We start from the raw sequence: 24039 nt of genomic DNA, 5'->3' as shown, positions 1-24039 counted from the left end.
AGGTGATCAGCCACAGGTACACAGCTGGGTGGAGCACTGCCTTTGGGAAGACATACAGGTGATCAGCCACAGGTACACAGCTGTGTGGAAAAAGGGGAAAGCTGACAGCTTTTCACTGTGTCAGTGTGTGTCATTGTTTGATTAGTTTGACAAGGAAAATGGAACTAAACCAGAAATGAAATGAAAATGGACTGTAATGCTTGTGCGACGGTGAGCAGGCCGTCAGGAGAAAACATGGGTCACAGCACCGAAATGTAGACAGATGTAGACAGGGACATGAGGGTGCACCAGGGGCGATTCTAGGATCAGAACTTTAGGGGGGCTCGGACCCTAATTAGAATGTGACACAGTGCCATGCAAAAGGTACACACACACACACACACACACACACACACACAGACACACACACACACACACACACACACACACACACTCTCTCCCTCTGACAGGTGAGATAGAGACTCGGGTAAAGGCGGGAGTCTGGCACCATAACCTCCTCTGATTGGCCAACACTAGGTTTCTGTTAACCATTTCCTTGACTGGGTCACAGGTGTGTAGCATCGGAGACAGACACACAGGATATTAAACCTGTTTCAAACCCTTTCAACCTGTAACTGTTTGTTCGCAAACTCTCACTTGAAGCACCAAAATTGATTAAAAAACATTATATTTATTATAATATTTATTAGGGGGACTGAGATGAATAAAAAGGGTCTAAAATCACTCAAACTTTATTTGTAAAGCACATTTAAAACAACCAGGTTGAGCAAAGTGCTGGACATTGACATGATTTCGGACAGATTATAAACAAAAACGAACATTTAAAACAAGTAACAAACTAGAAATGAAAATGCAGACTACAACTCTCAAGCAGGTTTAAAGGTCAATGACTAAAAGTGAGTTTTAGTCTACATGTGGCGTCTCCATGGTAAGTTGCTTTAAAGGTACAATATGTAACATTTCTGCTTTAAAATGTCTAAAAACGACCATACCTATGTTATATATTTTTATGTGTTGTGTTCTTACACTATCCCAAATGTCAAACCCAGAGAAATCTGTTATTTTATTTTCAGACACGGCACGTTTCCTTTAGTCGCCCGTCAGTGGCGTCATATAACCTTTCACCCTCCAGTTACTCTAACTTCCGTCAGAAGATGATAAGTTCAGGAGTAATTGTAAATCATACAATGTCACAGAAAAAAAATACTTGTAACTGTAATACTGCTTTTTTTTTAGCCATACAGCATTATTTTGTGATTAATTACATCCCACTTTTTATCACAGTAATACGACAGAGATCTTATCTATTTTGAAAGTTCAATATCGATACCAGCTTAACGTTACTACAATGTGCTAACGTTGATGCTAAAGCTTTGTGGGTAACATTATGAGGTTACAACATCGTTCAGCATTCTAATAAAGTTATTTTTAGTATGACTGTTTCGACCACAGCTAACAGGACTGAGCTAACCCACGAATAACTTCACTAGTAACGTTAATGTTAGCTGTATAGATAGACGATTAATCTAATGCTAATTTAGCCAAAGTAGCACACCCCGGTCTGTCTGCCTCACTGCCCCGGCGCAGAGAGACTCAGTTGGGATGACAGCTGACAACAGCCCCGGGACATATAGCTAGCTAGTAACCGTTAGCCCCCAGTCAGCTAGCAGCCAGCTACTTCCATTACAGCAACCCCCCGGCCAGAACTTATCTCCAGTGCCTGGTGCTTACGACGCTAACGGCAGTTTAATTAAACGTTGGGAAACAGACACAGCACCGAGTCACAACAGCGGCCATCCATAGCGGTAGCTACATCTCCATAGTGCTACCGGTGTATGTACCGAAAATCTCCTCCCTGCCAAATTTCTCCCCCCTTCGCGTTTAGCTGTCTTTACAGTTAGCTAAATTAACCCGACAAAAGATGTGTTAAGCACAAAAACGAAAAGTTAAAATTACTGAAAAGTGAAGGGGAGATAATTCTGGGCAGCTGGGAGATATTCTGCTGCTGCACAACCGGCACGAGACTGTCCCACAGTAGAGGAATTACCGTATAGTACAGGAGAAGCTCGCAGGCAGTTTGGACTTCCATTAGCTGTTTAGGTTTAATTACTAATGTTAACTAGCATGCTAGTGATCAGTAATTACTAATGTTAACTAGCATGTTAGTGATCAGTAATTACTAATGTTAACTAGCATTTTAGTGATCAGTAATTACTAATGTTAACTAGCATTTTAGTGATCAGTAATTAGCCTGTGTCTATGTTATCTCCTTACATATACCTACGCTCTCCGTCTCTGTAAGACTGGGAATGATTGAGATTTCTCTTGGCACAGACATAGGAGCGGCTGTCGCTGAGTGGTAGAGAGGTCCCCGCAATCGGAAGGTTGGTGGTTCGATCCCTGGCCCTGCAGTTCCATGCCGGAGTGTCCTTGGGCAAGACACTGAACCCCGAAGTTGCCCCCGATGCTGCGCCATCAGAGTGTAAATGTGTGTGAATGTTTACCTGATGAGCAGGTGGCACATTGTACGGCAGCCTCGGCCACAGTGTGTGAATGGTGAATGGTTCCTGTACTATGTTAAAGCGCTAAGTGTAGTCGTTAAGACTAGAAAAGCGCATTACAGTCCAATACCTACACTCTCCGTCTCTGTAAGATTGGGAATGATTGAGATTTCTCTCGGCACAGCTACCAGAAGACTTCACACTTTCAGACAGGTTGCTCACATCACATCTACGTTGTCTCTGTCAGTTGGAGAGAAAAGTGCTTCTCATAGCTTTCACTGGTCTCCGCCTAGAGTAACAGGGTCTATTGGTCCATTATATATATGTCAATGGTATTTCCGGGCCGGATGTCCGTCCCCTTCCTCTGTCTCTGTGTTGGCGTTCTAACCTCTGGTGGATTTGTGAGGACTGGTCCTCAGATTTCTGCAGGGTGAATCCAGACAGCTAGCTAGACTATCTGGCCAATCGGAGGTTTCTGTTGCATGACTAAAACTACTTTTGAACGTACACATGTTCCACCAAAACAAGTTCCTTCCCGAGACTATTTAGCAGAGGCACCGTGGCTCCGTCCGGAGCTTAGCCCCGCCCACGATGATTGTGATTGGTTTAAAGAAATGCCAATAAACCAGAGCACGTTGTTCTCCCATCCAGGAATACTATGTGGACTAGGCAGACCTTCCTCAGCCCAGCAGCATGTGGATGGTCTGGCAAAGCGAGACTAGAGCCAAAGAGACAAAAAGTACATGTTTTCATCTACATACACAAGTGCTATACTTACAGGCTTAACGTTATATAAAGAGTCCATGAAGACCAAGCCCAGTTACAGTTCTATCGTGACCATAAAACATTTGATTCAATGCAAAAGAAAAAAAATTTAAAACGGCAAAAAAAAGAAAAGCCAAAGGTTGTGTACAGGAGAAAGACTGTACAGAAACGATCAGGGACTTCAAGGTAGGGTTGGTAATTCTGAAAAGCTACTGAAGAAGGTAGCATCTCCTCGGGGTCATCCATGATTTACCCCTGCCTTAAAAACAAAACGTTAATGGTGAAACAGCTAGAAGGGATGCATCTACGGTCGGACATTACACAAAATTACGCAAAATCTTACAAAATCTAGGCTAATAGAGTCATATATTTTTAATACTTTTACCAGGAAACGCGTGTTAGTTCATCAGGACTGTTTTAATCCAAGCCACGATCTTTTCCTAAACTTGTCGTCGCCATAGCTGTAGGCTATCCCATCGAGCCTCAACCTCCAACAGAAAGACGGTAACCATGGCGGCAGTTGGTGGGCATTTTTACGGGAGTTACAGCAGTTACAGAAGGATCTTTTTCGCTTTTTGATCAGAGCCCATAAGTTATCTATAGTTGTCAAAGTGTAAAGACAATTTCAAGCAATATATTAAAGCTAATAGTGCAAAGCTTGTGTCTCTCCCATGAGGAATTCTAAGTAATGACAACAAAACTGTTGTTGTGTAGCCAAGAAAGGACACAGAGAATTAAAATAACACAATGGACTCTTCAGAAGAGGTCATTATTTTCACTCAAGTTTCTGCCAGCCAAAGTTTTTTCTGAACATAGCCATACTGAGATAAACAGAGAGAGTTTTGTGGAGCTGGTAGTCTAAACTAATGTTGTAGCAACTCATTTTGCAAAGTCTTGAATGCAACGGACGTTCATTAATATCAAAAAGTTACGAACTAAAGCTTTAAAAAGGGTATATTGGAAGTAGAATCCTTTCGGATACGTGTGAATGCTGAAAAGCTGAAGCTACATTGCACTGCTGGCTTAAAGCGTAACTCTCGCCAAAATGCAACCTAGGGTCTTTTTGTGAATGTACCCGAGTCAAACGTTCATTTAAAAGCATATTTAGGACGGAAGTGCCACTTTTAAGATTGACTGTGTTTTGGTTTTCGGTCAAATGGCCTTTTGAATGGGAGTTCTAGGGACACTACTATGATCGCATCAAAACCACAATTTTTAAACCACTAAGAAGGCTCAACACAACATGAGACTTTGCTCCAAGTATCACCAGGGGCTCTACACCTTAACCAAAGCGTTGACAACATTGTTTATGTACCCAGAGTTAGGGATGAGCGAGTACAGCATTATCTGTATCTGTATCAGTTTACCATATGAATTATCTGTATCTGTATCTGTACTCGGACTGGGCGGGGCCTAACCCGGAAGTGGGCGGGATTTAACCCGGAAGTGGGTCGTGTTATCTTGAAATGGGCGGGGCTTTGACCTGTATGTTATTTTAAGCATGCAATTGATATGTTGATCAGAAATTGTTATATTTATTGCTGATTAGAAAACTATTTACATGACAGCATCAGCATTGAGCTTCAGATCAATGGTTTTGATCACGATAGCAAACAAACTATATACAGAACAAGTTTTGCAACAATGAATACAACACATGCGTTTGCAATTATGAAGTAAAATGTAATGAACAAGAGTTTTTATACTCAATATAACTTTTTGAACTTTTAATTTTTTTATGATCAGTGTGATTATTTAAATTTTTTTAATTCCACACCAGGTATGTGTGTGTGTGAGAGTAAGAGAGAGACAGAGAGAGAGAGGGGGGGGGAGAGAGAGTGTTTGTGTGTGTGTGTGTGTGTTTGTAGCTTAATTTGTACAATTTTTTATACCACAACTACCTTTATTTTTTTTATAAAATACAGCAAAGTCAAAAAAAACTGGTTAGAGCCAGCAGACGGTTTAAAAAAAAAAAAACCTCCGATGACCGGCAGAGAGAGGGAGAGAGAGTGTGCATGTGTGTGTAGCGAATTAATTTGTAATATAGTTTTATACCACTACTTCCTTTATTTTTTTATGAAATACAGCAAGAAAGTGTCAGACACTGTGCGTGAAGTAAAAAAAACTCCGCCAGCTGACCGTTTAAAAAAGAACAAAAATCTCCGACAGGCAGAGACGCAACGTGAGTCACATTCTACCAAACACAACGTCTGAACAAAGCCCACGTTTACCAGAACTCTACTGGTTAATAAGGAAGTACTACAAACCGAAGTAAAAAACAGAGAGAGAGATCTGTTCTCTTCTCAGTGTTCTGTGTGTGAGTGAGCAGAGCGGGACACACAGCAACACAATAAATACATCTGTATGTGTGTAGGGGAGGGGCGCTGTGACTACTAGCCTATCACAGAACGTAAACGCAATCAGCTACCCAATGAGGATTTTTATTCAATCCGAGCACAGATATTGACTGGTATTACTCGTATAATACTCGTACTCGGCAAAAGTGCTTTATCCGTACCGGATACTCGTTTCAGCCGAGTATCCGGCTCAACTCTACCCAGAGTTTACTAAAAAGAAAGGTTTTAACAACTCACTTTAGCTGTTGGTGTTTCCGCTCAGCGCCATCTTGCCAGTCAAAAATAGTTCTCAGGAAGGAGAGTAAAGATGGAAAGCTCCTAAAGATTAGTACCATATAAATGTGTGGATAATTAGTTGTTTTGTCGTTAGTGAAAAACAATGTTGATTTTTTAGGGGGGCTGAGATGAAATTCAGGGCTAATAATAATAATAATAATAATAATAATAATAATACATTTTATTTGTATTGCACTTTACATTACAGCAATCTCAAAGTACTACAGAGCATATCACAATGCAATTAAAAAGATCAAGGTCAATAAATAGTTAAAAAGGAAAACCTTTAAAATACATTTAGTAAAAAGATATGTTTTTAGGTTTCGTTTAAAATTATGTATAGGCCCTCAGGTGGTCCATCAGGGAGGGCGTTCCACAGCCTTGGCGCAGCAGAAGAAAAGGCCCTATCATCCATGCTGCAGAGCTTAGTTCTGGGGGCTATCATCCATGCTGCAGAGCTTGGTTCTGGGGGCTATCACCCATGCTGCAGAGCTTGGTTCTGGGGGCTATCACCCATGCTGCAGAGCTTGGTTCTGGGGGCTATCATCCATGCTGCAGAGCTTGGTTCTGGGGGCTTGGAGGGTGTTTGAGGTTGCAGACTGGAGCGTGCATGAGGAGGTCTGGGGGGTGAGGAGTTCCTGTGAATGCACTTGTGGGTGAGTAGGGACACCTTATAGTAGACCCTCCTCAGCTCAGCAGTGCGTGGATGGTCTGGCAAAGCGAGACTAGAGCTAAAGAGTACATGTTTTCATCTACATACACAGGCACTATACTTAAAGGTTTAACGTTATATAAAGAGTCCTCATCGTTGAAAAAGGAGCCTCATATAAGAATAACATTTCCTGTTCATTCGCATTCAGAGATTTTAGTGTTTTAAAATTAGCGATCTTGATGCTATCATAGTTGTGCCCCTAGCACTCATTTTCAAAAGGCCATTTGACAGAAAATGAAAATTCAGACAATCTCAAAAGTGGCGCTTCCGTCCTAATTATTCTTTTAAACTAAAGTTTGACTTGGGCACATTCACAAAAAGACCCTAGGTTGCATTTTGGCGAGAGTTAAGCTTTAAATGCGTAAGAAAAAACATGAAGAAGTGCAAAGAGTTGGAAAAGTGGGAGTGTTTTAATTAGTATGAATATCATTGAAATGTTGAATAATATCAATAATGTATGAAAAAAGAGTGGAATATTTAATTTAGTTTTTTTGAAAAGCTTGACATGTGTAAGAAAAGCCCCAGATGTATGAAAGATATGGAACATTTTAAAGTTTGAATCAAGTATGAATAAGTAAACACTGTTGGAGATTGAATATTGCTAATTTAATGTAAAACCTTTTTTTTAAATCTTAATATTTTAAAAATATTAATAGCAGAAAACAAGTTCAAGATTTCCCATCATGTGCTTAAAAAGCCAGGTGAGTCCGTTTCAAGTTCCGGCCCCTGCTTCAAGATCAAGAATGGATGCCATGCGTTGCCATGAGACCTCAATTCAGCTAAATTAGTTCATTATTTTAGCCTGTTAATTCCATCAGGCTTTGATAAAACATTTGTTTTATAAAATAAGCTGAACAAAGTTGTCACTTATCTGGCAATTTGAATGTGCATTCCTACGCTGTGACAAGAGCCTGTGCATAAAACTGGGAGAAATCAAAGCATTGACACAGAACTATTAGGGGTAACAATGTCAAGCGTTAACATTAAACTAACTTCCCCCTGCTCGTGACATGTCTCCGAATGGAGCTAATCTAATTCAGTTAGCCTCCACTCAACCTTAAAAACAGCTTGTAAAACACACAGAGATGCCTGTCAATATTCTAAATTTCTGTTGGAATGAACCGTTAAATCACGACGTTTGTTCCTGAAAGGACCTTTTTCAGACTAGCTAAATCCACAGTATCGTGAAGAGGTTTCTGTTCAGAAGTCTGCACACAGACCGGTCCAGCTTTGCCGATGTGGGAATTTGTCCGATATAAGGCCCTTAAGCCAGATAAATTTAACTACTGCGCCTTCTTTCTATCAGACTTAAAGTGATGGTTCGGAGTAATTCACCCTAGGGTCCTTTGCACCATGACCTCGAGCCAAACACGCCCCCAGAAGCTTTTTATCACCTGGGTCTAACATTGGGCGATAGTAAGAGTAGCGTTAGTAGCTGAATAGGCTGCACAAGAGGGCTAATGGACTCACGTTGTGTCTTAAATGACCCCACTAATAATGTCGACTTACAAGGTCTACACTAGTATATAGCGTGTTATGTATTATTTGAAAACGATGGATTGGAAAGTTTTTTACACCAGAAGTTTATGTAAATAACACTTGCCTGCTCTCTTCTGCTCTCTGCTGTTGTTGTTGCTGCTGGGAGACGAACTACTACACCGAAAAGAAAAAAATATTTTTTTTTTTAAGTAATAATTGAGGTAAGTTTGGAGACATTACCTTATTTAATCATTAAATTAATAAATATTTTTGTTGTATCTCTTTTCGGTGTAGTAATTTGTAGACGGCCCTAAGCACTCGTCTAACTGCAGGTAGCAGCAGCAGCAACAGAGAGCAGAAGAGAGCAGGCAAGTGTTCATAAACTTCTGGTGTACTTACAAACTTTCCAATCCATCGTTTTATGAGTACATAACCTATATGTACTAGTGTAGACCTTTGGTATCATTTCGGGCATTATTAGTGGGGTCATTTATGAGATACAAAGTGGGTCCATTAGGCAAGGCAAGGCAAGGCAGCTTTATTTGTATAGCACATTTCAGCAACAGGGCAATTCAAAGTGCTTTACATAAAACATTAAAGAAACAATTTAAAACAATTTAAAAACATTAATAAACAAATTAAAACAAGAATAAAATTGATAGTGCAGTATAAGAATAAAAGTTACAGTGCACTATAAGAAATTAAAGTTAATAAAATAGATTATTTAAAGAAAAGCAACATCAAAAAGGTAGGTCTTTAGCTTAGATTTGAAAGAACTGAGAGTTGCAGCTCAGTTCTGGGAGTTTGTTCCAGATATGTGGAGCATAAAAACTGAACGCTGCTTCCCCCTGTTTAGTTCTGACTCTGGGGACAACAAGTAGACCTGTCCCAGACGACCTGAGAGGTCTGGGTGGGTCATAGTGTAGCAGACCTGTCCCAGACCACCTGAGAGGTCCGGGTGGGTCATAGTGTAGCAGACCTGTCCCAGACCACCTGAGAGGTCTGGGGGGTCATAGTGTAGTAGCAGATCAGAAATGTATTTTGGCCCTAAACCGTTTAGTGATTTATAAACCAGTAAAAGTATTTTGAAATCAATTCTTTGAGGCACTGGAAGCCAGTGTAGAGACTTCAGTACTGGAGTGATGTGATCCACTTTCCTGGTCTTAGTGAGGACTCGAGCAGCAGCGTTCTGAATCAGCTGCAGCTGTCTGATTTATTTTTTTGGGAGACCTGTAAAGACACCGTTACAGTAGTCAACTCTACTGAAGATAAAAGCATGGACAAGTTTTTCCAGATCCTGCTGAGACATAAGTCCTCTAACCCTTGAAATATTTTTAAGGTGATAATAGGCTGATTTTTTAATTATGTTAATGTGGCTGTTAAAATTCAGGTCTGAGTCCATGACTACACCAATATTTCTGGCTTTGTCTGTTGTTTTTAACATTGTCGTTTGAAGCTGAGCGCTGACTTTCAATCGTTCCTCTTTTGCTCCAAAAACAACATTAGCCCCTGCGCTAAGCCATTCAGCGGCTAACGCTACTCTACGCTATTCGCCCAATGTTCGACCCAGGTGAAAAAAGCTTCTGGGGGGGTGTTTGGCTCGAGGTCATGGTGCAAAGGACCCTAGGGTGAAATTACTCCGAACCATCACTTTAAGTTTACCAAAACACAAGGATCTATCTGAGCCTCTGTGTGGTGCAACTTCCTCTTCTGTTCTCATAACTTTAACTGTCTTTCCTGTTTTTCTGCTTATCTGTCTGGTACACAATGCACTTTTATGCCATGTATGGCCTAAACGAACTGCCTCTTCCTCAATCACTGCACACAGCTCTTTTGCCATGAGTACAAATACACCTTTAACTGGCAGCAACTTTTAACTGCCAATATTTCTACACTGACAGCATCTCGTTTTGACCTAGTGTGTGATTTGGAGTCTGGATTAGGACAACTAAGGACAATTAAGTTATGCACCCTTTTCACGTTAAACCCTTCTCTTGCAGTCTGCAGTCTAGTGTCTTGCAGTCTCTAAAAAGTTGTACATTTTGATATTTGAATGGTTCTTGTGGCTGAACGCGTGCAGAAGTTAGACACGACCAAAATAACATAAAGAAAAAAATACAGAATCAAATAATACTGTGAATGAGCACTCACACAATAATCTAATTATGAAACAGACCATTCTTTATAATAACTACTTTACTTTTGTTAAAGTATATTTTGATGCTGATACTTTTTAATTTCAATTTCAATTTAATTTTATTTATAGTATCAAATCATAACAAAAGTTTTCTCGAGACACTTTACAGATAGAGTAGGTCTAGACCACACTCTATAATTTCCAAAACCCCAACAATTACAGTAATTCCCTCAAGAGCAAGCATTTTTTTTTTTTTATAAGGTACTTTATTTGTCACATACACGTACATGTAGCAAAATTCATTCTCTGCATTTAACCCATCCCTCAAGGGAGCAGCGGGCAGCCAATGACAGCAGCCAATGACAGCGCCCGGGGACCAACTCCAGATCTGAGCCAGTGCCTTGATCAAGGATAACTGGATAACCTAGTACCTAGTTGATGGTGGGGGAAACCGGAGGAAACCCACGCAAACATGGGGAGAACATGCAAACTCCACACAGAAAGGCCCCGGAACGACCTGGATTCGACCACAGAACCTTCTTGCTATGAGGCCACAGTGCTAACCACTGTGCCACCATGCTGCCCTTTCATTTATCAGTGGCTATTGCGACAGTGGCAAGGAAAAACTCCCTTTTAGGAAGAAACCTCGGCAGACCCAGACTCTTGGTAGGCGGTGTCTGACGGGGCCGGTTGGGGGGTGATGAACAGTGGCGTAATAGTCACATTAGAGGAACAGTGACTTTGAAGGTTATCGTGGAAGTTCATGTCATAGCAGGGCACATCGAGTCATACTGAGTAGTGCAGTCCCCTATCCTGGATCCCGACTACTCTGTGCATAGGAACATCACAGCAGGGCGTTGCGGGATGAAACGTGGCGCTGCAGAGCATGGGCGGATGCGGTGGATGCAGAAGGACGCAGCAGGATGCGGCCGGGAATTGCAGAGAATCGCAGAGCATAGCTCTGCGAAGAAGAAACATAAGGACTCCGGAGAGTAAACTCCCCAGAGCTAGATTAGTAACAAGCATTTCTGGGACAGGATGAATACAAAAGTAACAAGTAGAGATTAGAGAGCAGCTCAGTGTGTCATAGGAAGGAAACATCCTCCCCGGCAGTCTAGAATTATAATAGCATAACTAAGAGAGGCAGGTTAGAGAGAGGTGCCTGGTCGGGCTAGAACTCTCCCTAACCGGATCGGGTTGTACTGGCCTGCCTCCCTCTACTCTCGCTATATTATTAATTATACAGTATATAAAACTGATGACTACGAGGAGAAGCAGGTGGGCCGGGTTAGGTGGACGCTGCAACTCCTCACTCCTTAACTATAAGCTTTATCAAAGAGGAGAGTTTTTAGTTTACTCTTAAATGTGGTGACGGTGTCTGCCCCCCGAACCCAGACTGGGAGCTGGTTCCACAAAAGCGGAGCCTGATAGCTGAAAGCCCTGGCCCCCAGTCTACTTCCAGAGACTCTAGGAACCACAAGTAGCCCCGCATTCTGGGAGCGTAGTGCTCTACAAGGACAATAAGGTACTAAGAGCTCTTCTAGGTATGATGGTGCTTGACCATTTAGGGCTTTGTAAGTCAGGAGAATGATTTTAAATTCGATCCTAGATTTCACTGGAAGCCAATGCAGAGAAGCTAATACAGGAGTAATATGATCTCTTCTCTTAGTTCTCGTCAGAACACGTGCTGCAGCATTCTGAATCAGCTGGAGAGTCTTAAGGGACTTATTTGGGCAACCTGATAATAAGGAATTACAGTAGTCTAGTCTAGAAGTAACGAATGCATGGACTAGTTTTTCAGCATCGCTTTGAGACAGGATATTCCTAATTTTGGCAATGTTACGAAGATGGAAAAAGGCTATTCTTGAGGTTTGTTTTAAGTGGGCGTTGAAGGATATATCCTGATCAAAAATAACTCCCAAATCTCTGACAGCAGTGCCGGAGGCCAGGGCAATACCATCCAGAGTAACTTTATCCCCCGAAAACGAAGTTCGGCGGTGCGTTGGTCCTATCACAATAACTTCAGTTTTGTCTGAGTTTAACATCAGGAAATTGTGGATCATCCAGGATTTTATATCCTCAATACACGTTTGAAGTCTTGCTAACTGACCACTTTAATCTGGCTTAATTGACAGATATAATTGGGTATCGTCTGCGTAACAGTGATAGTTAATTGAGTGTTTCCTAATAATATTACCTAGAGGAAGCATATATAAGGAAAATAGAATTGGTCCAAGCACTGAGCCTTGAGGAACGCCATGGCTAACTTTAGCGTGCTTGGAGGGTTTATCGTTAATGTTAACAAATTGGGATCGCTCAGAGAAATAGGACTTAAACCAGCTTAGTGCGATTCCTTTAATGCCAACTGTAAGTGTTCCAGTCTCTGTAACAGGATGGTATGGTCAATAGTGTCAAATGCAGCACTAAGATCTAGTAAAACAAGAATGGAGACAAGTCCTTTGTCTGCAGCTGTTAGAAGGTCGTTAGTAATTTTCACCAATGCCGTCTCTGTGCTATGATTCTTTCTAAATCCTGATTGAAAATCATCAAATAAACTATTGCTATGTAGAAAATCACATAACTGATTAGCAACCACTTTCTCAAGGATCTTGGATAGAAAGGGAAGGTTAGATATAGGTCTATAGTTTGCTAAGACCTCAGGATCTAGGGTGGGTTTTTTCAGAAGAGGTTTTATCACAGCAATTTTAAATGACTGCGGTACATAACCTGTTAATAAGGACATATTGATCATATCTAGTAGTGAAGTGTTTACCACGGGTAACGCTTCTTTGAGTAGCCTCGTTGGGATGGGGTCTAAGAGACAGGTAGATGGCTTAGCTGAGGATATCTTTAACATTAATTGTTGAAGGTCTATAGGATAAAAGCAGTCTAAGTATATGTCGGGACTAGTCGGTCTTTCTAGCGGTCCTGCATTTAAAGATGAACTGTTAGAAGTTAAGGGTAAAAGGTGATGAATTTTATCTCTAATTGTTATAATTTTATCATTAAAGAAGCTCATGAAGTCATCACTACTCAGAGCTAGAGGAATAGATGGCTCAGTAGAGCTGTGACTATCTGTCAGCCTGGCTACAGTGCTAAAAAGAAACCTTGGGTTGTTCTTATTTTCTTCTATTAATGAAGAGTAATAGTCTGTAATCTGTAATGATCTGGCTTTTCTTAGGGCCTTCCTATAGGTTTTGAGACTTTCTTGCCAATCCAAATGGGATTCTTCCACTTTGGTGGAGCGGCACTTACTTTCGAGGTTTCTCGAGATTTGTTTTAATTTGCGAGTTATACCAAGGAGCTATTTTCCTTCGCTTTATCGTCCTCTTTTTGAGAGGAGCGACAGAGTCTAAGGTCGTCTGTAGGCAAGTCGTAGCACCGTCTACAAATGTATCAATTTGAGAGGGACTGAGATTAACATAAAGGTCCTCTGTTATGTTAAGGCACGACATAGAGTGTAATGCTGTTGGAATATCTTCCTTAAATTTAGCTATAGCACTGTCAGATAGGCATCTAGTGTAGAAGCTATTATCTAGTTTAGAATGGTCAGGAAGCAAGAATTCAAAAGTAATTAAAAAATGATCTGATAATACCAAATTCTGCGGAAATATTATTAAATCCTCAATTTCAATACCATATGCCAGCACAAGGTCGAGGGTGTGGTTAAAACAGTGCGTCGCCTTGTGCACACTCTGACTGAAACCGATTGAATCCAGTAATGAGTTGAAAGCAGTAGTAAGACTATTGCTGTCAACGTCCACATGGATATTAAAATCACCTACAATCAGTACTTTGTCTGATTTAAGGACTACACATGATAAAAACTCAGAGAATTCAGATAAAAATTCAGAATACGGACCTGGAGCTCGGTAGACAACAACAAATATAATTGGCTGTTCTGATTTCCGTGTTGGATGTTGAAGATTAAGAACAAGACTTTCAAAAGAGCTATAGTCCAGTCTGGGTTTAGGGTTAATTAACAGGCTTGAATCAAATATGGCTGCAACTCCCCCTCCTCGGCCTGAGCCTCTAGGAATTTGAGTATTAATATGACTGGAAGGAGTGGCTTCATTTAGACTAACATATTCTTCATGGCCCAGCCAGGTTTCAGTAAGACAAAATAGATCAGTTTGATTATCAGATATCAGTTCATTTACTAGTACTGCTTTAGAAGACAGAGATCTGATATTTCGTAATCCACATCTAATTTTCCTATCCTTTTCTATCATTGCAGTGGTAGTTTTAATTCCAATTAGGTTGTTAAGTATTGTCCCTCTATTCACCCCTTTGTGTGGTCGGTTGTTGATTATAATTGGAATAGTACTAGTACTACATGTTACTGGAATAGTACTAGTACTACACGTTACTGGAATAATACTAGTACTACATGTTATCCTACAGAAAACATTTTCAGATTCATCCACTTGTATAGTGCTATCAGGATCAATACCTGGGGGACATGAATCTGTGATATTTTCAACAGAATGTCAATACTTGCCTTTCAGTGTGGTCGTTATGTTGTCTAATAGCATCCTGGCTCCGTGTCGGTTTGGGTGGAGACCATCATGCTTCAGCAGGTTGGGCATCATCCAGAACAAGTTGAAGTTGTCGACATAGGGAATGCTCAGGGAAGTGCAGACTGGTTCCAGCCAGGTGTGGAGCCAGAACAGTCTGGACCATCTCTCTGCACCCTTCCTGTAGGTAGGTAGAGGCCCAGAGATGACAATCCGCTTACCTGTGCCCATCAGGGTGGAGAGGAGAGTGGTGAAGTCTTCCTGGAGTCCTATTGACCGTCTCTCTCTGATGTCGTTTGTGCCCACATGCACGATGATGTTGTCGACCTTGGCGTGGCAGGCGAGGATGCCGGGAAGTTTGTGCTGGATGTCACGGACCTTGGCACCGGGAAAGCAGTAGACCTTGGAGGGACGCTAGGTAAAGGGGGAATGTGGAGGTCCCTTACCATGGAGCTTCCGATGACCAGCGTGGAGGTTGATGAGTCCGAGGGGGGAGAGTCCGCCCTCAATGGGCGCGTCGACTGTGTGGATGGACCAGGATGAGCTGCGTGGGGACGTGGCAGAGAAGGGAACTCCTCGTCGTTCGTCAGAATGCTGTAGCGATTTTCTAGTTGTAGGGGTTGGGCTGGGGCTGAGCGTTGTCCTGACCGCCTGCTCTGGTGCTTGCTTACACGCCATGGCTCAGGCTGGTGTGGAGTGGAGCTGGTCAGCAGAGCTGGCTGGGTCCTCGGCAGAAGCCGAGGAGAGGTAACAGGGTCAGAGGTTGTATTAGTGCGTGGTGGGGTGAGGGTATTGCAGGGCACAGTGGAATCAAAACATCCATCAGTGTGTGTGTGGGGGGAACTTCCAATGATAATGGAGTCGAGGAACTGTTCACTTGCCTTGATCTGGTGGAGAGTCGATATTCTGGCTTCAAGTTCCACTATCTTCTGGCTGAAGAGGAGGCACGAGTCACAGCCAGGTGAACAGCTGAGGGAGGGCATTGTGTAGCTTGCTAGTTTACCTAGTAGCAACGTTGATGGAGGCCTTCTCCTAAAACCGATCCCTTTTCACAAATCAAATTACAATGCAGGTGCTCCTGCTTGTGTTAGAAGGCTGTGGATAGCCCGTTACTGCTACCAGAATATAGAATAGGATTCCAAGGAGGCAAAATCCTAAGTGGTCCGCTTTACCTCCCGCTAGCAGGCAGGCTAACTAGCCGTTAGCACAACAAATACCTAGACGTTAGCTAACGGAGCGGAGGAAAGTTTTGCAAACAACGGAAAAACTGCGGCCAGACAGGTCCGACTAAAATACAGCTAAAACGGTGTAAATAGTGACTGTATTTCGATGTGGAGGACTTAAAATCGCAAGACGTTATTAATATTTTGAATCCATGATTTCCATAATAACTGAATAATTGTACACTGTGGTTTTAGGTACTTTTACTTCTTTTGTTTTCTTTTTCTCTCATACATTCTTTAAAAAGTCAAAATAAACTTTATTATCCCGTAGGAGGACATTCATGTGGTCTTACACTTTAAAATAAACATCTTATTACTTAATCTTTTCATCAATGAGTTTATTTGTATTTTTGATTAGTATCTTAACATTGTTCTATTAACGGAATTAGATACTCACAAGAATATAATAATTTGACACTAATTAATAAGTCAGGACCAGACACTGTTTTTGTGACAATATTTCTTTTATTTTTGAATGCTTAGTTGATTATATAGTAAAGGAAATCAGCTGAATAAAGAACACCACACATCAGTTTTAACAATAAACAGTAACCAGTTCATTAACCAGTGGACTATATGAATTATTAATAGTTATTATGAAGTGTTATTACAGTTGCATTCTCCTCTTGTATCACAGACAGGTCTGACAAAATATACACTTTTATTTTCTATCTGGACATTTTGGATAAAAAGATCATCATCACTCATGTCTGGTAGGTTTACCTTTGGATGGAGTCAGGCTAGCTGTTTCCAGTCTTTATGCTAAGCTAACCTAGCTGTTTCTCCCTGTTTTGAGTCTTTATGCTAAAATAAGCCAGACGTTTCTGCCCGTTTCCTCCCTTTATGCTAAGCTAACGAAATTCATATTTAGTGTTTACACATGAGAGTTGAATTGATCTGAACAATAACTCTCAGAGAGTATTCAAATGTTTTCTGTATTTCATTTTGTGTTCTTTACTTTCCATTATAAGATCAATTACTGATTAGTTTTTGTCCAGCTCAGTGAGCCAGTTTCTGTTTAATTTTAAACCCAAATGTGAACTGTTCTCTAACTCTTCAGCTAATAAACAAGTGAAAGTGAGTCATCTGTCAGCAGAGAGCTGTTTCTGTCTGCTGAACAAACTGAAAGGGAATCAATGATAGAGATTATAGATGAGCTGGAGAGGCATCATGATGGTACGTTATGGTTACAGATTCTTGGAGCACACGAAAGAAAGCTGGGAGCTACAAGTCCCGTCGTTCCAGTTATCTGTAGAGAGAGTTTCCAACCATTTAACTTTCATATTTAAAAATGCAACATACAACAAGATGTTTTGAACGTTGTTTTTTTTTTACCATTCCAGTTCATCAGAAGACAGAACTCCCCTCCACGGTAGTTGTTAGGCTCCCCCGCAGCCCAGCTTGTGTAGTCGAAGTAGGAACCATCAGTCCACAACCACCAAAACACCTTCAGGAGAAAATATTGTTTTAAAGTAAAATCAAGAGTTTGTGTTGTTGTAATACTCATTCAGGCCACAAGAGGATCCTCCTTGTTTTATACTGGTCACATGACAGTTAATGTTAACGGTCTTTATAGTTACATTTAGCAGAGGAAAGGTAAGCGTCATGCAGCGATAACAGTAAAGTTTAGAAAAACCAAAACGACTAGTTAAGATTAGAAAAAAGATGGTGGTTGGATTAAAACCCTCCCGGGACATGAACACCTGTTTCCTGGGTGAAAGTCTTGTGTTTTCTCCTTAACTTCTTCCAGGACATGAACACCTGTTTCCTGGGTGAAAGTCTTGTGTTTTCTCCTTAACTTCTTCAGGACATGAACACCTGTTTCCTGGGTGAAAGTCTTGTGTTTTCTCCTTAACTTCTTCCAGGACATGAACACCTGTTTCCTGGGTGAAAGTCATGTGTTTTCTCCTTAACTTCTTCCAGGACATGAACACCTGTTTCCTGGGTGAAAGTCTTGTGTTTTCTCCTTAACTTCTTCAGGACATGAACACCTGTTTCCTGGGTGAAAGTCTTGTGTTTTCTCCTTAACTTCTTCAGGACTTCACACTCTTATACAGCAGCAGTAAACGTGCTGCTGACAGTAATAAATACGTGGACTACATACAGATTATCTACTTTTCACAGCTATATGTACGAATGCTTCATGAGAACAGACTGAGAGATGAGCGACATCACTTCCTGTGTGATGAAAAAAGTCTTACCCACACTGTGTCATGGCCTCCGATCCAGGCCGGTCTGTTTGCACCGGTCACTTGCTTAATGTAGTTTCTGATGAATCTATGCTCCACATTTGAGTGGATGGAAGCCAGATGCCCACCAGCAGTCTGGCAGAAGAACTAATGGAGACAATATCATCAGTTTAAAATGTTTAGAAAGAAACAAAAACACAATCACATTATTAACAGATCTCAGGGCAGTTTAACAGTCACAGGGGACCTTTTTATACTTTTAGTTAGTAGTGGAAGAGGTATTCAGGTCATTTAATTCAGTAAAACTACTAATACTACACTGTAAAAATACTATATTACACTAAAAGTAAATGTAGGCTACTTAGTTACTGGTATTAATACTTTAACTAGCTACATTTTCTTGACGATATCTACATACTTTCAATGCATGACATTTACTCTAACAGAGTATTTTTACAGTGTGGTATTAGAAGTTTTACTGCAGTAAAGTATTAAAGTACACTGGTATTTAGCATAAATGTGTTATGATAGAAAGAACTGCTGTACCTCTGCATCGAACCAGGTCTTTGTCTGGCCGTAGAAACCGAAACAGCGAGAGCCAAACTGAGTCCAACCAGGAGGGCAGGAAGCTTGACCCTGGATGAACAAACACACCAACAACAATCAGACTAGTTTATATCAACAACTGTTCATTTACGGATAGTTCCTCCTCAGCGCTGTGGAGATAGAGCTGGCAATGCCAGACTACAATCAGAGCTACCCAACGCGTCAGAGATACTGTTCTGAATAAACTTCCTCTGTATTGCTAAAATCCTGAATACGGACCTACCAGCGCATCAACAAGGGATGCTTGGTCAGGTGTATTGGTGACGCAAAAAGTCTCCTTTAGCGTCTAGCCCTCTGGTGTTTCACTTTTTGGTGCACTGGGTCGGGACGTTTAACTGACATGCGGCACAAGAACAGGACGGCTAGGCCGGCTACACACTGGCTGTGTGGCGTGAGCGTGTCAGCTGCGTGGCGTGTCCGTTTTTATTTTGGCTCCCATGGTAACAGGTTAGAGCTTACACTCTGCCTGCATGACATGCACGTTTCAGGCGCGGCTTGAGCCGCGATGAAAACGCGTGCATGCTATAAATAGGACCGACGCCTATTTTTCACACGACACGCAAGCGTGTTGGAAATAGAATAGGAAAAGATGTTCTCTCCTCCTTAATAGCTACAGACACAGAAATGGCACATCCTAAGGAAATCTCAGTTTTTGGAAGTTTCTGAATTGCATAAAAGAGACTTCAGATACAGTATTAGGGGACCACTAAGGTCTATATAAAAGAGACTTCAGATACAGTATTAGGGACCACTAAGGTCTATATAAAAGAGACTTCAGATACAGTATTAGGGAACCACTAAGGTCTATATAAAAGAAAGACTTCAGATACAGTATTAGGGGACCACTAAGGTCTATATAAAAGAGACTTCAGATACAGTATTAGGGGACCACTAAGGTCTATATAAAAGAGACTTCAGATACAGTATTAGGGGACCACTAAGGTCTATATAAAAGAGACTTCAGATACAGTATTAGGGGACCACTAAGGTCTATATAAAAGCATCCAAAGAGCACCATGTCATGGGACCTTTAATGTTATTTCATCATTAGTTTATTGTCATACAATAAGTAGTAGATAGTTAATACTTTGTCAGTGATTAATAATTGTTTTGTAAACCATCCATAAAAATTATTTGAATGGCAATCAAAGTTGCAACAAATCCTTATAATAATAAGTTAATGATTAATAAATGGTTTATAAAGCATCAAGTAACATTTATTTGACGCCTTTAAATCTTTTTTTTGGTGATCTGTTAATGAGCTGATGATTTTATTGATATCTAAATAATGTTTATGGATGCTTAACAAAGTCTTTATTAACCATTAACAAGGTATTATTTTCATCAGTTGAAACTTTACAGTAGACATCCAAATAATGTTTACTGACGGTTTACAAACGATTTCTTAATCATTAACAAAAAGTTAATAGAATACATAAAATGTTTTGATGCGAACAATAATAAACTGTTAAAATAACATAAATTAAACCTGCAAGCAGCATTGGACACTAATTTTACAACAACTTCTTCGTTGATCGATAAATGCTTTGCTCGTTTGAAAAGCCATGATGTCTCTCTCTCATGGGTGGGCCAAATTCTCTGGGTGGGTAAAGCAGAGAAAGTGGAGGTAACCTTCCGCCCATCTGAGCTTTCATTTTCTCAAAGGCAGAGCAGGATACCCAGGGCTCGGTTTACACCTATCGCCATTTCTAGCCATTGGGGGACCATAGGTAGGCAGGGAGAACGCATATTAATGTTTAAAAATCTCATTAAGTGAAATGTTTATACCATGGGAGCTTTAAGATGGCAGAGACCAAATTTGAAGTTGACCAGATGTAAGTGTACGACACGTGGAAATGGCCAAAGTCACACTAATTTCAAACTTTCAATTCAAAATGGCAGACTTCCTGTTGGGTTTAGGGTATGGCTCCAAAGACGTTTTTTGTACATCTTGACATGCTAACTATGTGTACCATGTTTCTTTAGTCTACGTTAAACGTAGTGCAGGGGCTACATTTTTTAAGTTGTTGTAGCATTTTTTCACGACTGTCTACGAAACCCTTGAAATATAAAATTATGTTTCACCAGGCCTGATGCGTGTGTAAATTTTTGTGAGTTTCGTGCATTCTTACCCCCTCAAAAATGCGACGAAGGAAAAATAATGCTTACCAAAGAAATAGGTTCCTTGCACTTTCATGCTCGGGCCCCAATTAAAGCATAACTAATAATTAGTAAACATTATAAATTATCATTTTGTTGTTAGTTAAAGGAAACTTGATTTGGTAAATCAGGTTCTGTCAGATCGTCTCATTCTGCAGGTGTAAGTGTTTGCATCCACCTGGTTAGAGCAACAAAACAAAATTGGAAGCTCACTGTGCCTCATGTGAAAGTCTGTTTGCCTCCCTCAGTACATTGTTAGAAAGGGCACAATATTCCCTACATTTTAATGAAAAGTTCAAACTGTAAGATGGTACAGCAAAGTAAAGAGAACTTTGCTTTTCCTGCTGTCTGTCTATCAGCTGGGTCATGCACTCTGAGTCTGAACATTTCATCCAAAACACACTAATGTAAAAATGTCATAAAGGCATTCCCTCTTAGTCTCAAACAAAGTTGAACATTTTAACAAGTATTAATGGGATTTGAAAGTTGAATACTTCCCTGAATGTATTAAAGATGTGAAACATTTTAAAGTTTGAATGGAGTTTTTTGGTGAATGTCTGAATGAGTAAATAGCAGTTGAAATTAAATGAATTTGTGTCAAATTTGAACATTCAAACGCTGCTTGTGAGCTGTAAGTAATTGTGTGAGACAATATACAATGTGCATGTTTTATTTGACATATAGTAGTTTAAAATGTTGTTTGGTTTGGTCATGTGTTACATATGTGAAATTTTAGTTGGAGGATATCATTAATGCTAGCTAACACAGTGAGCTCTTTACCACACCGTTATCGTAAATTATTAACCAGCCCTTGGATTAAAGAGTGTCAAAAGCATCAGAAATGCGTTGAAAATATTACTAGCATCAAAAAAACGTCAAAAGGATAAAGACAGCGTTTAAAGTGTTGAAACAAGCATTGTTTAATTAATTAAAGAACAGATTTCTTCTCAGAAGTTTACTGACTGAGCAGAGTAGCTGAGTAGCTACATACTAAAGTCTGGGTAATGAGATGCCAGATCTTTATTTTTTATTTTAGTGATTTATTTATCACATAAGAGTGTACTTACATATGCAGTCAACAGTCCGCTGGACAAACAGAGCAACAAAGCAAACGGAAAGACTGATGTCATCTGTGGAAAGAAGTTAAACAAAGTCAACAAACTGCAGACAAAGAAAGAATGTCAGACAATGAATAACTGAGCTCATTAATGAGCCATTTATCAAATTAAAGCATCCTGCTAATTATAAGTGTATTATATAATATAGATATGGTGTGGTGATGATATGGTTTATATTTGATAGATTATCTAATAATTAAAATGTCTAATTATTAAATACATTTATACATAAATTATTAATTACCTTTGCTGAGGTGGTGATTGGCTGAAACAGAGAGAGAAGAACGATCTGATGACTGTCACTGAAAGAAAATGTCTTTATATAGTTTATCATACCGCCGTGGCATCTGAAATATGTCAACCTGAGAACATTTTAATGGCTGATTGACATGTTTTTATGTAAAAATGAACAAGGAAACACACTATGAAACTTCTTCCAGTAAGAGGTACCGCAGCCAACACACTTGACTTTGACTTTACTTCCTTTTCATGCTACTTTATACTTCTACTCCACATCTCATCATTTGACACTTAAAGTTACTTTTTAAATTAAAAAAATGATAATGTGATGTAGTGAGTCAGTGAGTTTGGCTTGAGAGATTGGTGTCTTCTCGTGGTGCTACTACTACTAGGCATACATCAGTTTGTGTCTTCATGGCTGTTTTGACGTGATTCAGGGGTACAAGGTGCTCTTTGCTGTTATCGAAAATAGAATTCAATTGTCTTGCGCTATCACTCCTGCTATTTCACCTGCTATCCTGGGAAGTCAATATTGCCAGTGGAGCCAGGAGGCAATACAGCAGAAATGAGCTGCTGCAACTTAACCTTGTGAGGCCAGCTGGCATGTCATACATCACGCTACAGCTACCAGACCTCATCCCAAGAGACTGTAATAAAACTTATGGCAGAACAAGGGAGAAGAGTAGGTGGAGATGAATGCGGGGGAAAGCGAGGTGGCGTCCGATTACGGCTGGGGAAGCTGCGTCTCAAGCAGACTCCGCTGCCTTCGATGATCCTGGGGAACGTTATAAAAGAGGTGACACAGAAACCCAGGGAGGAGGGGTATGCTTGTATGTGAACCAAAGATACTGCGACTCTGTTACTGTCTATCTGTACTCCAGATGTGTATCAGTGTCTTTGAGTCCTTTGTACCTGCCCCGTGAGTTCCCCCAACTCTTTGTTACAACCGTGTATATTCATCCCAAAGCCAACATTTCTTCTGCATGCAAAATTATTTCCGATGTAGTGCAAAAACTACAGTCAATTTCGCCTGACGCCTCACCCAGAACTTTATTTTGGGTGATGTTAACCACGCTTCCCTCAAAACGAAACTTCCAAAATTCTATCAATACGTATCCTGTAAGACAAGGCGGGATCACATTTTGGATCTGTGCTTTGGTTTACTACAGGAGGCTTATAAATCACACCCTTTACCCCCCCTGGGCTCTGGAGATCACAACTGCATGCTCTTTCTGCCCACAAACAGAACTCTTCTAGAGAGGGTAAAGTCCAGACCAAAGACATCAAAGTCTGGACCTCAGAGTCCACACAGTGCTTGCAGGACTGTTATGACTGCACTGACTAGAATATGTTTATAGAAACATGTGGTGATGATTTGGATGAACTTGCTGATGTCACATGTTCTTATGCTGCCTTCTGCAGGGAAGCCATTGCAGGCCTCAGTAAACCAAAAAGCCGTAGTACTGTCACTTTAGACGGCTTTCACTCAGATTTTGGTCTTGGAAATGCTCTAAATTGTTTTTATTCTCGGTTTGATACTTTTTAACTTTAGCAAAGAAATACAGGAAGCGTTTCACAAACTTAAAGATAATCAGCATTTTTTAAATTGAACAAAAAGACAATGAAAAGGCCTTCCTTTGCATGAGGACAAATACGAGTTACAGACCTGACAACATCTGTGGTCAGTTACTCCAATCCTGTGCTAAAGAACTTTGCCCAGTCTTTCACTATATTTTTAATAAGTCCTTATAGACTCAGC

General features: G+C 40.5%; 2 protein-coding genes across 2 annotated transcripts in view; both read right to left on the bottom strand.

Annotated features, from left to right (window-relative positions):
• LOC120570383 (galactose-specific lectin nattectin-like) overlaps positions 1-24039 on the bottom strand; it is a 367842-nt gene that overhangs the window by 262769 nt on the left and 81034 nt on the right. The gene's annotated exons all lie outside the window — the stretch shown is intronic.
• Positions 16530-22347, bottom strand: LOC120570390 (galactose-specific lectin nattectin-like). Its single transcript, XM_039818715.1, has 6 exons — positions 22285-22347; positions 21990-22052; positions 18703-18792; positions 18169-18303; positions 17303-17414; positions 16530-17216 (listed from the first exon to the last, which is right to left on the bottom strand). The coding sequence occupies exons 2-6, from the start codon at positions 22050-22052 to the stop codon at positions 17155-17157; spliced, it is 462 nt and encodes a 153-aa protein (XP_039674649.1). The 5' UTR covers positions 22285-22347; the 3' UTR covers positions 16530-17154.

The sequence above is a fragment of the Perca fluviatilis genome, chromosome 12, assembly GCF_010015445.1.
Source record: "Perca fluviatilis chromosome 12, GENO_Pfluv_1.0, whole genome shotgun sequence".
Taxonomy (NCBI): domain Eukaryota; kingdom Metazoa; phylum Chordata; class Actinopteri; order Perciformes; family Percidae; genus Perca; species Perca fluviatilis.
Note: the sequence above shows the minus strand (reverse complement) of the source record. Positions and strands in the feature narration are given on the sequence as shown.